General features: G+C 42.7%; 1 protein-coding gene across 4 annotated transcripts in view; it reads right to left on the bottom strand.

Moving 5' to 3' along the window:
• The window catches only part of LOC125635899 (cyclic nucleotide-binding domain-containing protein 2), an 82,109-nt gene extending 72,965 nt beyond the window's left edge, over window positions 1–9,144 (bottom strand). For all 4 annotated transcript variants that reach the window (XM_075127912.1, XM_075127913.1, XM_048848246.2 and 1 more), the window contains exons 1-3: window positions 8,793–9,144; window positions 5,549–5,660; window positions 4,376–4,450 (exon numbers count right to left, since the gene is read on the bottom strand). In XM_075127912.1, the coding sequence (XP_074984013.1) occupies window positions 4,376–4,450; window positions 5,549–5,660; window positions 8,793–8,956 (351 nt within the window). In that variant the 5' untranslated portion in view covers window positions 8,957–9,144. The remainder of the gene's footprint in view (window positions 1–4,375; window positions 4,451–5,548; window positions 5,661–8,792) is intronic.
• Window positions 9,145–12,469: the final 3,325 nt, after the last annotated feature.

Below are 12,469 nucleotides of genomic sequence, written 5' to 3'. Positions count from 1 at the left end.
AGTACTTGAGAGATGATTACCCAATTTACTTAGGGATATTAAAATTTAAAGTGCATAAAAATATGACCCTTCCCTTGTCCCCACCCAGTTTCTAAGGGGGGAGAAAAAGCTATAATCCTATACTTGGTCTCTGAAGTATGATCAAAGTCTAAACAACTACATTTTCAGAAAAGAATTTGGTCTAATGTGGACATTCAGCACCATAGTATCTAAACAGTTTTCACAGATCTTTAACTCATTACTTTACCCTATATATTTGGTATATATGTAAAGATCCACTGCAAGATTTCAAAATTATTCATAATGAAGTCATACTCTTCTCTCTTTATTGTTCATTGAGATATGTGGGTAAAGAGAAACACACTTTGTTCTTTATTTACCCTGGATAGTTCTGTGACTCGCAAGATCACACAACATCAGTATAAATAGGAATATGGAATACTCCCTAAGGAGCAAATTCTACCCCCTTATTCATGGCAGTGAAGAGTTCCCCTGTAGCAGAACTGATGTGGTTCCATGTCCCAGTGAGCAAGAAGCACTTTGGGGACGAGTGAAAGGGAATGGACACCACACAGGGCAGTTGCCTCACTCCCCCAACAATGTAGCACAGCACTTTAATTAGATCTGGTAAAATCTGATGGGCAGTGTTTTCACACAGTGATAACTATGGTGTGGTATCTAAATCCATATTATTAGACACCTAGCTTTAGGCATCCTAGTTTGAAAATGCAGGCCTGATGCTTTTTGGAGTTTGCATTAGTGTGGTAAGTGTTAAGTATTTTTAACAGATAAGTCAACAAGTTAAACAGATGAGCTGACAATTTGTGTCAACTGATTGCATCCAAGAAGTCTGCAGTTTTGATGAGTCAAAGGAGCCTCTAGCTGCTATGATGTCAGAGAACACCTTTTACACATGGATTACTTTTACATGCTTGCTAAACTGACTGCCAAATTTATCTCCTACATTAAACTTCTTCGTATGAATCCCTCTTCCAGGGCTGTCACCCAGGGCATTACTTTAAAACCATTCCCCTTTCACCTTTGCTGTTTGACCTAGCCCTAGAACCTTTAGCTACTGCTAACTATACAAGTCAATATATACATGGCATCAGGATAGGCCAAATGGAGCACAAGATCATGCTTTATGCGGATGATGCTTTTGTTCTTGTATCTAAACTTGAAGATTTTGTTCCTAGCCTATTAAATCTAATTAATGCATTTGGAAACCTCTAGGGATGTAAAAACAATTGGAAAAAACTGGAAATTCTGGGTATAAGTAAACAAGCTCATAGGGGAATCTATGATAATTGGAATATTAAGCGCAACCCAAACGGATTAAATATTTAGGGAAAATCATCCCCAATGAGATGGAGAATCTGGTCAAAATTAATTTAGAGTCCATTTTAGCTCAGGTAGTGAGAGATTGGGGCATATGGAGATCCCATGCTCTTAGCCTTTGGGGCAAAATTAATGTCATCAAAATGAATATGAAACAATACCTCCTCCCACCCCACTGTCCTGCTGGTAATAGCTTATCTAAAGTGATCATCAGGTGGGCCATTTCCAGCACAAATCCAGGTTTTCTCACCCTCCACCCCCCCACACAAATTCACGCTCCTGATGGCCCACCTGATGATCACTTTAGATAAGCTATTACCAGCAGGACAGTGGGGTGGGAGGAGGTATTGTTTCATATTCTCTGTGTATATATAAAGTCTGCTGCAGTTTCCACGGTATGCATCCGATGAAGTGAGCTGTAGCTCACGAAAGCTCATGCTCAAATAAATTGGTTAGTCTCTAAGGTGCCACAAGTACTCCTTTTCTTTTTATCAAAATGAATGTGTCCTTCCCTGAACATGGTGTATCCCAAAAGGTCTCCCAGTTTCTATTCCAGTGGGTGGGAGGACAAGACTGGCTTCGTTTAAACTGCAACTCTCAATCACATTGGGAGGCTTTTCCAACTTGCAGCATTATCATACGGACTTATCTGCAGGCAGGCAGCCCTGTCACTCCAGAACATAACAGAAAAGATCACTCCCTGGGCTGCTGGTGGAACAGGAGTTGATCCATCACCTTCCATTGGCAGGAATTTTAGGTTCAGCCTACTAACATTTTGATGAAAAGGACCTAGGGGTGACAGTGGACGAGAAGCTGGATATGAGTCAGCAGTGTGCCCTTGTTGCCAAGAAGGCCAATGGCATTTTGGGATGTATAAGTAGGGGCATAGCGAGCAGATCGAGGGACGTGATCGTTCCCCTCTATTCGACATTGGTGAGGCCTCATCTGGAGTACTGTGTCCAGTTTTGGGCCCCACACTTCAAGAAGGATGTGGATAAATTGGAGAGAGTCCAGCGAAGGGCAACAAAAATGATTAGGGGTCTGGAACATATGAGTTATGAGGAGAGGCTGAGGGAGCTGGGATTGTTTAGCCTGCAGAAGAGAAGAATGAGGGGGGATTTGATAGCTGTTTTCAGCTACCTGAAAGGGGGTTCCAAAGAGGATGGCTCTAGACTGTTCTCAATGGTATCAGATGACAGAACGAGGAGTAATTGTCTCAAGTTACAGTGGGGGAGGTTTAGATTGGATATTAGGAAAAACTTTTTCACTAAGAGGGTGGTGAAACACTGGAATGCGTTACCTAGGGAGGTGGTAGAATCTCCTTCCTTAGAGGTTTTTAAGGTCAGGCTTGACAAAGCCCTGGCTGGGATGATTTAACTGGGAATTGGTCCTGCTTTGAGCAGGGGGTTGGACTAGATGACCTTCTGGGGTCCCTTCCAACCCTTATATTCTATGATTCTATGATTGTAAAATGTCCCCCACAATATTGACTACCAGACAAACATGGCTAAAAAATGTAAATTCCACCCCTTCTCATTCATTGATGCTATACTTTGGGGCAATCCAGTGCTGAAAATGATCAAGAAAATATTAATGCAGAGAGAGTGGATGGATAAGGGGATAGCTTGGGTCTCTTAATTGTGGATCAGTTTCTCCCATTCCAAGCACTCCAGAACCAATACAACCTACCTGATGTAGCTGCCTGGCATTACCAGCCGCTTAAGCATCTCTTGAAGGACATATTTGGTCCTGATGCGCTGGGAGCATCAGAAACTCCTGAATAGGTGTTGATATGGAGAGAGCTCCAGAGGTTCACCCAATCATCTGTAGCCTGTTATGACTTCCTGGTCCAAAAGACACTCCCTAACTTAGATTGCCTGTGCCAGGCCTGGAACAAAGATTGGCATACATACTTGAACCCTAGCCCATGGAAAAGTGCCTTGCAAAAAATTAGAAACCTCTTCTACTGATCCATGATTAAGGCTGATCCAGCAGAAAACATTATTTCATTCATTCTGGTCCTCACATAGGTTTGAGTGCCTGGGCCTTACCAAAATGGAGTGCTGCTTGAGACGGGGGGCTCCCGAACCCACCCTGGCTCACATGTTTTGGGACTGTCCCAGGATACAGTCCTTTTGGCTAGAAGTAGGCAGGAGGATTAATATGATCATGGATACTTCCTTAAAAATGACTTCCCAGAGCTGTGATCCATCCCATCACCTTGGAAATTCTGAAACTCACAGAAAGCTTGGGTCTCTAGAGCAGTGCTTGTAGCCAAAGAGCTCAGATTGAAGAACAGACTGCCTCTAGGGATAGAAGACTGGCACAGAGGCTTGGATGACCTGGCAGCAAAAGCGTGCATAAATTTTTGGAGAAGTGGACTTGAAAAGATTTGATCTGACATTTTAGAAATCTTTGATTCCTAGCGGATGGAAAATGAGATGTCGCTCTCCTTTCTCCTCCACTCCTTTCTTTTTCCTCCCTTTATTTTTTGTTCTTTTTTTTGCTTTTTTCTTCCCTCCCCTTATTTGATACCAATCACCCAACCTACTTTATTACTTTTGAAGTATGAAGTGGATTCGAGTATCTGAATTTACCTTCATAAGCTTAATAGTATAGAATTTTTGCATAATCAAGTATACCCATATAGGTCAAGTTTCTCCAGGGCCACCCACATACACTGCTAATGTTAGTGTGTCTACATTGGAGGCCTGTGATCTGCTATCCCTTAACACCACAGTAGAAATAGTTGGGTGGAGTTCCCTCAAAATCTGGAAACTGAGATCAGACAGAATAGTCTTCAAATACTCAAGTCTGAACAGATGGGAGTAGTAATCAGTTTCAGGTGAAGCAGTCTAAACATTCAGCGCAATTACTAATTTTGCATGCTGTATTAGTACAGTTTTTTTCTTTCTAAATTATGTTTGCATAAGTTAAATGGTTATCTACAAAAATAAAATGACATAAGAAAATCATCACTGTGCCCTAGTATCATTGGATTAATTATTTATCAAATAAAGTGCTTTATTTTCCTTACCTCCCTGAGATCTTGCTGGCTTCTCTCTTTAGGGCAAATATACAACAGACGCTTCAGCTTTTCAAAATCTCCCCTCTAAAACAAAAGTAAAAATGTAAACATTAGTATATGTATTCCTGTTTACTGTATTCTACTTGTCCCTATGGACACTGAATGTATTTTAAATAGAATAAAGGTTTCTACAGTAGTCATGGGTATCTGTTTGAGTGGTGTGTTTATTTTGGTTTTATTTTTGTTCCACAAATGCAGGCTAACATTTCCAAGACACGCATTCATTAATTAACATAATTCATATATACTGTAAAACTCTTATAAGGAAATCATTTTATTTGAATGCACTGAAATATGCAAACAATTCTAGCAATAACTAGATTGTTCTGTGAAGGATTTGGCTGGGAGTTTCAACCTACTTCATTGTGACTTTGTTACAAGTATGTTCCACTCTGACCCCACTGAATGACTTGGGGCGGGGAGGGGGGGGAGGGGGAAGTGTTTGAACATGTTGACAACATTCTTCTTTTCCCCATCTTTTTGAGGTAATCATAATCTATTTTAAAATACTTATGATAAATATTATATTTTCAGGTTTCAGAGTAGCAGCCGTGTTAGTCTGTATCCGCAAAAAGAAAAAGGAGGACTTGTGGCACCTTAGAGACTAACAAATTTATTTGAGCATAAGCTTTCGTGAGCTACAGCTCACTTCATCGGAATGCTCATGAAAGCTTATGCTCAAATAAATTTGTTAGTCTCTAAGGTGCCAGAAGTCCTCCTTTTCTTTTTATATTTTCAGTTATCTTAAATGAGAAGTTTTAGTATACTCAGATACATTTTAAGATTATACAGGAACAAATATCTAATTTTTGTTAGACAAAAGATACACAGGAAAAAAGCTTAACAATCCCTCATTAGAACTAGATTAATAATTGCATAAAACCTGATCCTTGCATACCCAGATGTCCTGCAGAAATTAATAGGAATTTTTGCCACAAAAATGCATAGGCACCAAACCTGCAATTTGATCTGCACAGGCAGGTCCTTACACCTGTGCAGAATCCAGTGAAGTCAATGAGGCTCTTCATGGACACACAGGTCCATGGGCATATCTAAATGCAGGATTGGGACCACAGGTACCAATTATGGCAGAGTTATAGCACAAATATCAAAAATACCAACAAGCTTAGTTGTAGAATAATTGTTGATGTTGAATAAGAGATCACTTCCAAGACGTGTCTGCCTCTTCATGTGAAATATTGCCCACTGTATTACTGGACTCTTTCCAACATATCTAGACAGAAAGCAGAGTATTCAAAAAGTTTCTTAAATAAATTAAGAAAATCATTCTAAGCCCTTGATCATTTACGAATCTGCTTAAGTTTAAACATTCTGTTATTTTGATTGGACTATTCATTTGGTTAAAAGGTTAAGCAGCTTGCTAGGGCCCTAAAAGATCAAGGAAGAAAGAGCCCATGTTTGACATTACATGTACATTCCTAGAACAGTTATAGACACTCTACAATACCTACATGTATAATTTATGCCAACATGAATTTTCTGTGAATTTTTCTAAAATGTTTTTGCTTTTGGCTGGTGTGGTGAGAGCTCCCCATTAGGGTGACCAGATAGGAAGAGTGAAAAATTGGGGGGCAGTAATTGACACCTATATTAAAAAAAAGCCCCAAATATCGGAACTGTCCCTATAAAATCGGGACATCCAGTCACCCTACTCTCCAACCAGTTGCAATATACTTGAATACCTTCAAAGAACATTTCACCATATATGCTGGGTTGTTAGTCTAGCCAGAGCACTGAAATAATTTATTTGTTTTTTAATTATCATTACTTGGCTGTCATCCATTTGGAATATATTGCAAAAACTGAGTGAAGGGCTGCATTGGCCCAGGTTAGGGGCATTCTTAAGGAGGTCAAAACTGACACATTTGGGGACAAGTATTTCATGATGGACTTGAGCATCATTATAAGTGATGTGTTTTAGTTTGGAAGATGATCTCTTGTTGTCTGAGGTTTTGCAAAAGCTATAAACTGCTATGCTGGAATGAAAAACAGATATGGCCTGTCTAGCCAATTATCCTTAGGAACAGGCAAATATAAAAGGTGACAAATTTAAACACTTCTGGATCTCTAGAGGAAAACCAGTAGAAAAATTAGATCTATATGCTTGAAGCTATACATGGATGCCAGATTCATCAGGCTACCACATCAAGCATTCACATTGTTTCAATGTTTTGTCTTTACACTGTGACCTAGTAATAAAAAAATATATTGTCCATTCATTGTAATATACAATTGACATATTGGTAAAATCACTTTACACAGATACTGAGAGAGTAGGAAAAGGAAGGTGACCTGCATCAGTGATTTCCCTCTGAAATCACATTTAAATACCAACAAATTAACACAAGACAGTGCACAAGCATGTTTAACAAAGTTTTTTTATGACCAGGCCACCTGACCTTCAGAATGTATTGCTTTGATGGAAATATTGTTCTCACTGTCTCAACTTCTGCAGTGCTATGTTTCCCCCAACCAATGTAATCAAAGCAAGCCTATGGATATATATACACAAAGCAAGCCTATGGATATATATGCCCAAAAGGCATTCCCAGACTCTATGCATATATGAGCAAATGGCCCAAGTGTACAGCCTTTCCAGCTCCACATTCTCTAATGACTTGAAGAGCAGGAACCAAGGAAAAACATATTCATGGGCAAAGTCATAGTTATTGCTAAACATCAACAGGCAGCACTAGTGAAGGATTAGACTAATTCCACTCTACATGACCAGATCGAGATTTTAAACCAGATGGACGGGCGCTGTCCACAATATTATTTACATCTTAGTATTTTGAATTTAAAATAAGTTATTTGGTCTCACATTCCCAGATTAGTGATAGAAATGACATTTTAGCTTATATTAAAACTCAACCTATAAAATTAAGTGAGAGTCGGATGCACCCAAGAGAATGAAAGTTAGAAACCCTGGCACAATCATCCAAACTAGAACAAACAGAATGCAGAGAAATGTCCCTTGACCACCCTAGGCAGCAACAGTAAAACAACATTTTAATTTTCTTGAGCAAAAAGGCTCACAGCTCCAATAACCAAATTTGAAGTTTTGGCTGCCACTGAGCAAATAATCATTATTATTTTTATTTATGTGTATTACCATAGTGCCTGGGGTCCTTAATAAAAGGACCAGGACTCCATTGTGCTAGGCACTGTACAAACAAAGAACAAAAAGACACTCCCTGCCCTAAAGAGCTTACAGCCTAAATTTAAGACAAGCAGCAACAAACTGATGCAGACAAAGAAGAGGGAGTACAAGGAAACAACGAGACAATATTGGTCAGCATGACAGGCAGTGATCTCAGCTTGCTAGCTGCCTATTAAGTGTTTTGTATGCAGTGTTGTTGTGTGAAGTTGGCCCCAGGATATTAAAGAGACAAGGTTGGTGAGATAATATCTTTTATGGGGCCAACTTTTGGTGGTGAAAGAGACAAGGTGTCAAGCTTACATAAAACTTTTCTTTGGGTCTTCTTTAGACCTGAAGAGCTCTGTGTAAGCTCAAAAGCCTGTCTCTTGTGCTGTGTCAGGGTTAGGTGCAACCTCGCCGCTGAGTCCATATCCCAGGGAGGAGCTGCACGGTGATCCCCCAAGTCCCACCTCTGTGCAGCCAGTGGCCTGTGCGCCCCAATGCCAAGGTGGAGCTTCCACATTTATTTGACAAATAAAATTTGCAGAATTTTAAAATATTGTGTGCAGAATTTTTAATTTTTTTTGGCACAGAAATGCCCTCAAGAGTATCTATAGCAGTAAGTTTTAAAAGACACGGCCAAGTAGTTTAGTCCTGAGTCTGAGGTCCTGGATATGGTCACAGTGGAGAATCTCTTCCTAAATCTCAGTATCTTGGTGAATGTCTCAGCAGCAGAGTGCTGCGATTTTTAGGGGAAACTGATTTTAAAATTGGTGGTGGGGCAGAACCTGACAACAGCGGCAATGATTTTTGTTATGCTGACAGACACGATCAGATCACCCCAGCGACTCTAGCTACGGCTATTACTAATTAAACGCCAGCAACGTCTGCCTGCGTACAGTGGCTGCTAATGACTGAGACAGGCGGGGCCGCTCCTGGCCGCCTCCTGCCCTCGCCCTGCAGCCCCTTTCCCGCTCTGGGGCCAGTCCTGCGCCCACTGACGTCAACGGCCAACACCCCTTTGCGCTTCGCGGGGCAGGGCTGAGCCTACATTGGGGAGCTGCCGCCGCCGCCCCTCGCTCCGGCCGCCGGGGGGAGTTGGCTGAGCTGCTCTGGGGCGAGCGGGGCCCGCTCTGTGGTGGCCGGGTCGGGCCGATGGGACCGGGAGCGCCTGCGAGCCCTGTCCCCGCCGCCCGGCCCACGCACCTTTTCCGCCACAAGCTGAGTCCGCAGAGATGCGCCAGGGCTCGGGCCGTCCTGCGGAAGCGCCGCCGCGGCTCGCCCGCTCCTTGGGGGCGCCAGGCACCGCTGAGCCCAGCCGCCCCGCGCCGCTCACGGGCAGCGCCTCCCTGGCCCGGCCCGGAGGCCATGAGCGCCGCTGCCGTGCCGGGGTCTGGGCGGGCTCGGGGCCGCGGTCACGGCGCGCTCAGGGTCCGGGCAGTAGCTGCCTCTCACGGTGCCCGGCCACGCTGTGGCTGCCCCCGTCCCGTCCGGGCTGGGTTCGCTGCGGGCGTCGGGTTAGCACCTGGGAAACGCTCTGCCCGCCTCTTAATTCATCACAAGCACCTCGGCCGCGCCACACAGCGGCTGTGCTAGGGAGCCACTCCCAGCAGCCCGCAGGCTTGCCCCTCGCCTTCCCCGCCCCTCCCTGGCACTTTAATATCCCGCTCTTACACCCGGGAAACTGAGGCACAGAGCAGGTACCTACCCAAGCTCCCAGCGACTCAGCGCAGAGCCGGGAACGGAACCCAGCCAGCCTGGCTTGTTGCCCTCAGTCTCAGCCCCTGTGCTGCCCCAGCTGTCATGGTTTGGTTTGGATCATGTAGTCATATAAGCCATGCTGGGCCTGACCATGGGGGCCCACTGCACAGATCAGTTTGCAGGATTAAGACAAACTGCCAAAGTGAAGAGGTGTTTAGGTTTACAGGAGGACATATAATCAAGGCCTAATTAGAAGCTGTCATCCTTATGCAGAGGTAGCTCCCTTTGGCAAGTGCAGGGGAAGGAGTCCTATAAACTTCAACAGGAGTTGGATTGGAGTCAAATATTAGAGAGTTTGATTCTTATTTGTATAACACCATAAACATGCATGGCTCTACACAAAGCTCAGGGAATCTACTTCTATCTATCCATCCAGATTCTCCACACTGCCTTGCACCTTATGTTGTCATCTACAGATATGCACAGTCGGTGTAAAACACTGTCATTTTGATCTGATTGCGTTTTATATTCACTTTGCACAGAGATGTAAATAATTTCACAAAGTACAAAATAGTGGAGAATCAGGCCCCATATCTTTCACCCAGCTTTGCGATGATGATTGAAAGAAAAACAGTTGATGCTATTTTACTCACCTTTAGAAAGAAAAGGAAGAGAAAACACACATACAGGAAAATACTAACTTTACACTTAAGAGCATTTCTCATCTGAGGATTTAAATGCATTTTATAAACATTAATCAAGCCTCATGCTTCTTTTGTGATGTATGTAGTATCTGTAAGAGATGTACAACTTTGGAGGCATGGAAATCTTCAAAGACTACTATACTGTATGATATGTGGAGCACTATGGCCACACAAAATATCCTTTGTATCAATAAGTATTTATGTATCTATGTATTCTGTTTTACTGGATGCATTTCCTGTGGAATTTGGAACCACTAGAGGTGTTTAATGCAGTCTCATACACTAAGAAATTGTTTAAATTTAAAGAGCAATATACCCCCATTTGCCTTACTTATGTGAGTAGTCCTTTGAAGCTTAGCCTTCTGGGGAAAGGGGCATTGTCTGGTTTCACCTGTTTCAGGAGGCTTGGGAGAACAAACTCCCCCAATCTGTGTAAAGAGTGATCCTGAAATGACTCAGGTCCCTCAAATGGGTATGAGATTTTAACCATATGGAATCATAGAATCATAGAATATCAGGGTTGGAAGGGACCTCAAGAGGTCATCTAGTCCAACCCCCTGCTCAAAGCAGGACCGATCCCCAATTAAATCAGCCGAGCCAGGGCTTTATCAAGCCTGACCTTAAAAACTTCTAAAGGAAGGAGATTCCACCACCTCCCTAAGTAACACATTCCAGTGTTTCACCACCCTCCTAGTGAAAAAGTTTTTCCTAATATCCAACCTAAATCTCCCCCACTACAACTTGAGACCATTACTCCTTGTTCAGTCATCTGCTACCACTGAGAACAGTCTAGAGCCATCCTCCTTGGAACACCCTTTCAGGTAGTTGAAAGCAGCTATCAAATCCCCCCTCATTCTTCTCTTCCGTAGACTAAACATCCCCAGCTCCCTCAGCCTCTCCTCATAACTCATGTGTTCCAGTCCCCTAATCATTTTTGTTGCCCTCCGTTGGACTCTTTCCAATTTTTCCACATCCTTCTTGTAGTGTGGGGCCCAAAACTGGACACAGTACTCCAGGTGAGGCCTCACCAGTGTCGAATAGAGGGGAACGATCACATCCCTTGATCTGCTGGCAATGCCCCTACTTATACAGCCCAAAATGCCATTGGCCTTCTTGGCAAAAAGGCACACTGTTGACTCATATCAAGCTTCTCGTCCACTGTAACCCCTAGGTCCTTCTCTGCAGAACTGCTGCCTAGCCATTTGGTCCCTAGTCTGTAGCGGTGCATTGGATTCTTCCATCCTAAGTGCAGGGCTCTGCACTTGTCCTTGTTGAACCTCATCAGATTATGAGTGACATGTGGTAAGGTTAGTGTGGGTGTAGACTATTGTTTTGATATTATGGTTTTTTCTCTGAATGATTTTGTCCTAAATAAATCTACTATGTTCTGGAGGCTGGCTAGTCAATGGTAAACCCTGTCTTGGCCCATGTTAGGCATCCAAACAGCTGGTGCTGGACTTAGGTCAGACCTGCTGGGGTAAGAATAATGAATTGCAAGGGAACTGCAACCCTAAAACTCTGGTCTGCAGGGAAAGGAATGAGGGTTCCCACACACAAAGAGGTGATAGCTAGAGGCCTGAAATCTAAGCGGGTATCTTTGAGGAGACCCTAAAGGAAGCAAAGGTACAGTTAACTCCAGAACCATGACAGTATTGTCCCCATTTTATGAGTTGTAGCCAATTAGCTTGCATTTGGTAATATGTGATTTAGGAGTTGGGTGTGTGTGTGTGTGGGGGGGGGGATTTATTAGTAATAGTGGGAATAATAGGTAAGAAATAAGTGGGAAACTAGTACAGGGGGGTAGAACTGACAGGCATGTATTAATGTAGCATATAGATAAAATATTGAGATTAAATAGGGCTGAAACACAAGACCTACAGGCCTCAGACCTGTGAGATATTCGTTTAACCAAATAAGGCTTTTGGCATAAAAGAAGTTGACAAATTAACCATATATAACCTTGTTAAGCGTTGATGATTAGGGAAATAAAATAACTGCAAGATACCAATTACGACCAGTTGAAATACACTGGGGATTTTCATTGAAATAAGATGTCAGCAATATATTAACCACAAGCTGCTATCGTGATTAATTGACAGGTGTTAATGAGTAAGAGAGGAATTGATAGAACCTATGAAAATTGGGGCACCAAAATTTGTGGTGTGTTGAAGTACAAATATGGGAAAGACATGAAAATCTCTCTGCATGTTTATAATGCTCAGTGTATATCAGTATATCCTATAATAAAAAGGGGTCAGTGGGCCTGTGTGCTAGGGAGACACACCAAGAGATGCATAATTAACAGCCACCTGATGATCATCCATATGAATATTGTAAGGCAGTGAGGTACAGTTATTGCATAACTATGGCAGGTTATTAAAATTCCATGCATGACTGTACTAATCAAACTGAATAGATGGCTGTGGGCAGCAGTGAAAGTAAGTTAAAGGACTTACCGGTACACCAGAGTCCTGAGTG

The sequence above is a fragment of the Caretta caretta genome, chromosome 4, assembly GCF_965140235.1.
Source record: "Caretta caretta isolate rCarCar2 chromosome 4, rCarCar1.hap1, whole genome shotgun sequence".
NCBI classification, from domain to species: domain Eukaryota; kingdom Metazoa; phylum Chordata; order Testudines; family Cheloniidae; genus Caretta; species Caretta caretta.
The sequence above is the reverse complement of the archived record's forward strand: the minus strand, read 5'-3'. Positions and strand labels throughout refer to the sequence as shown.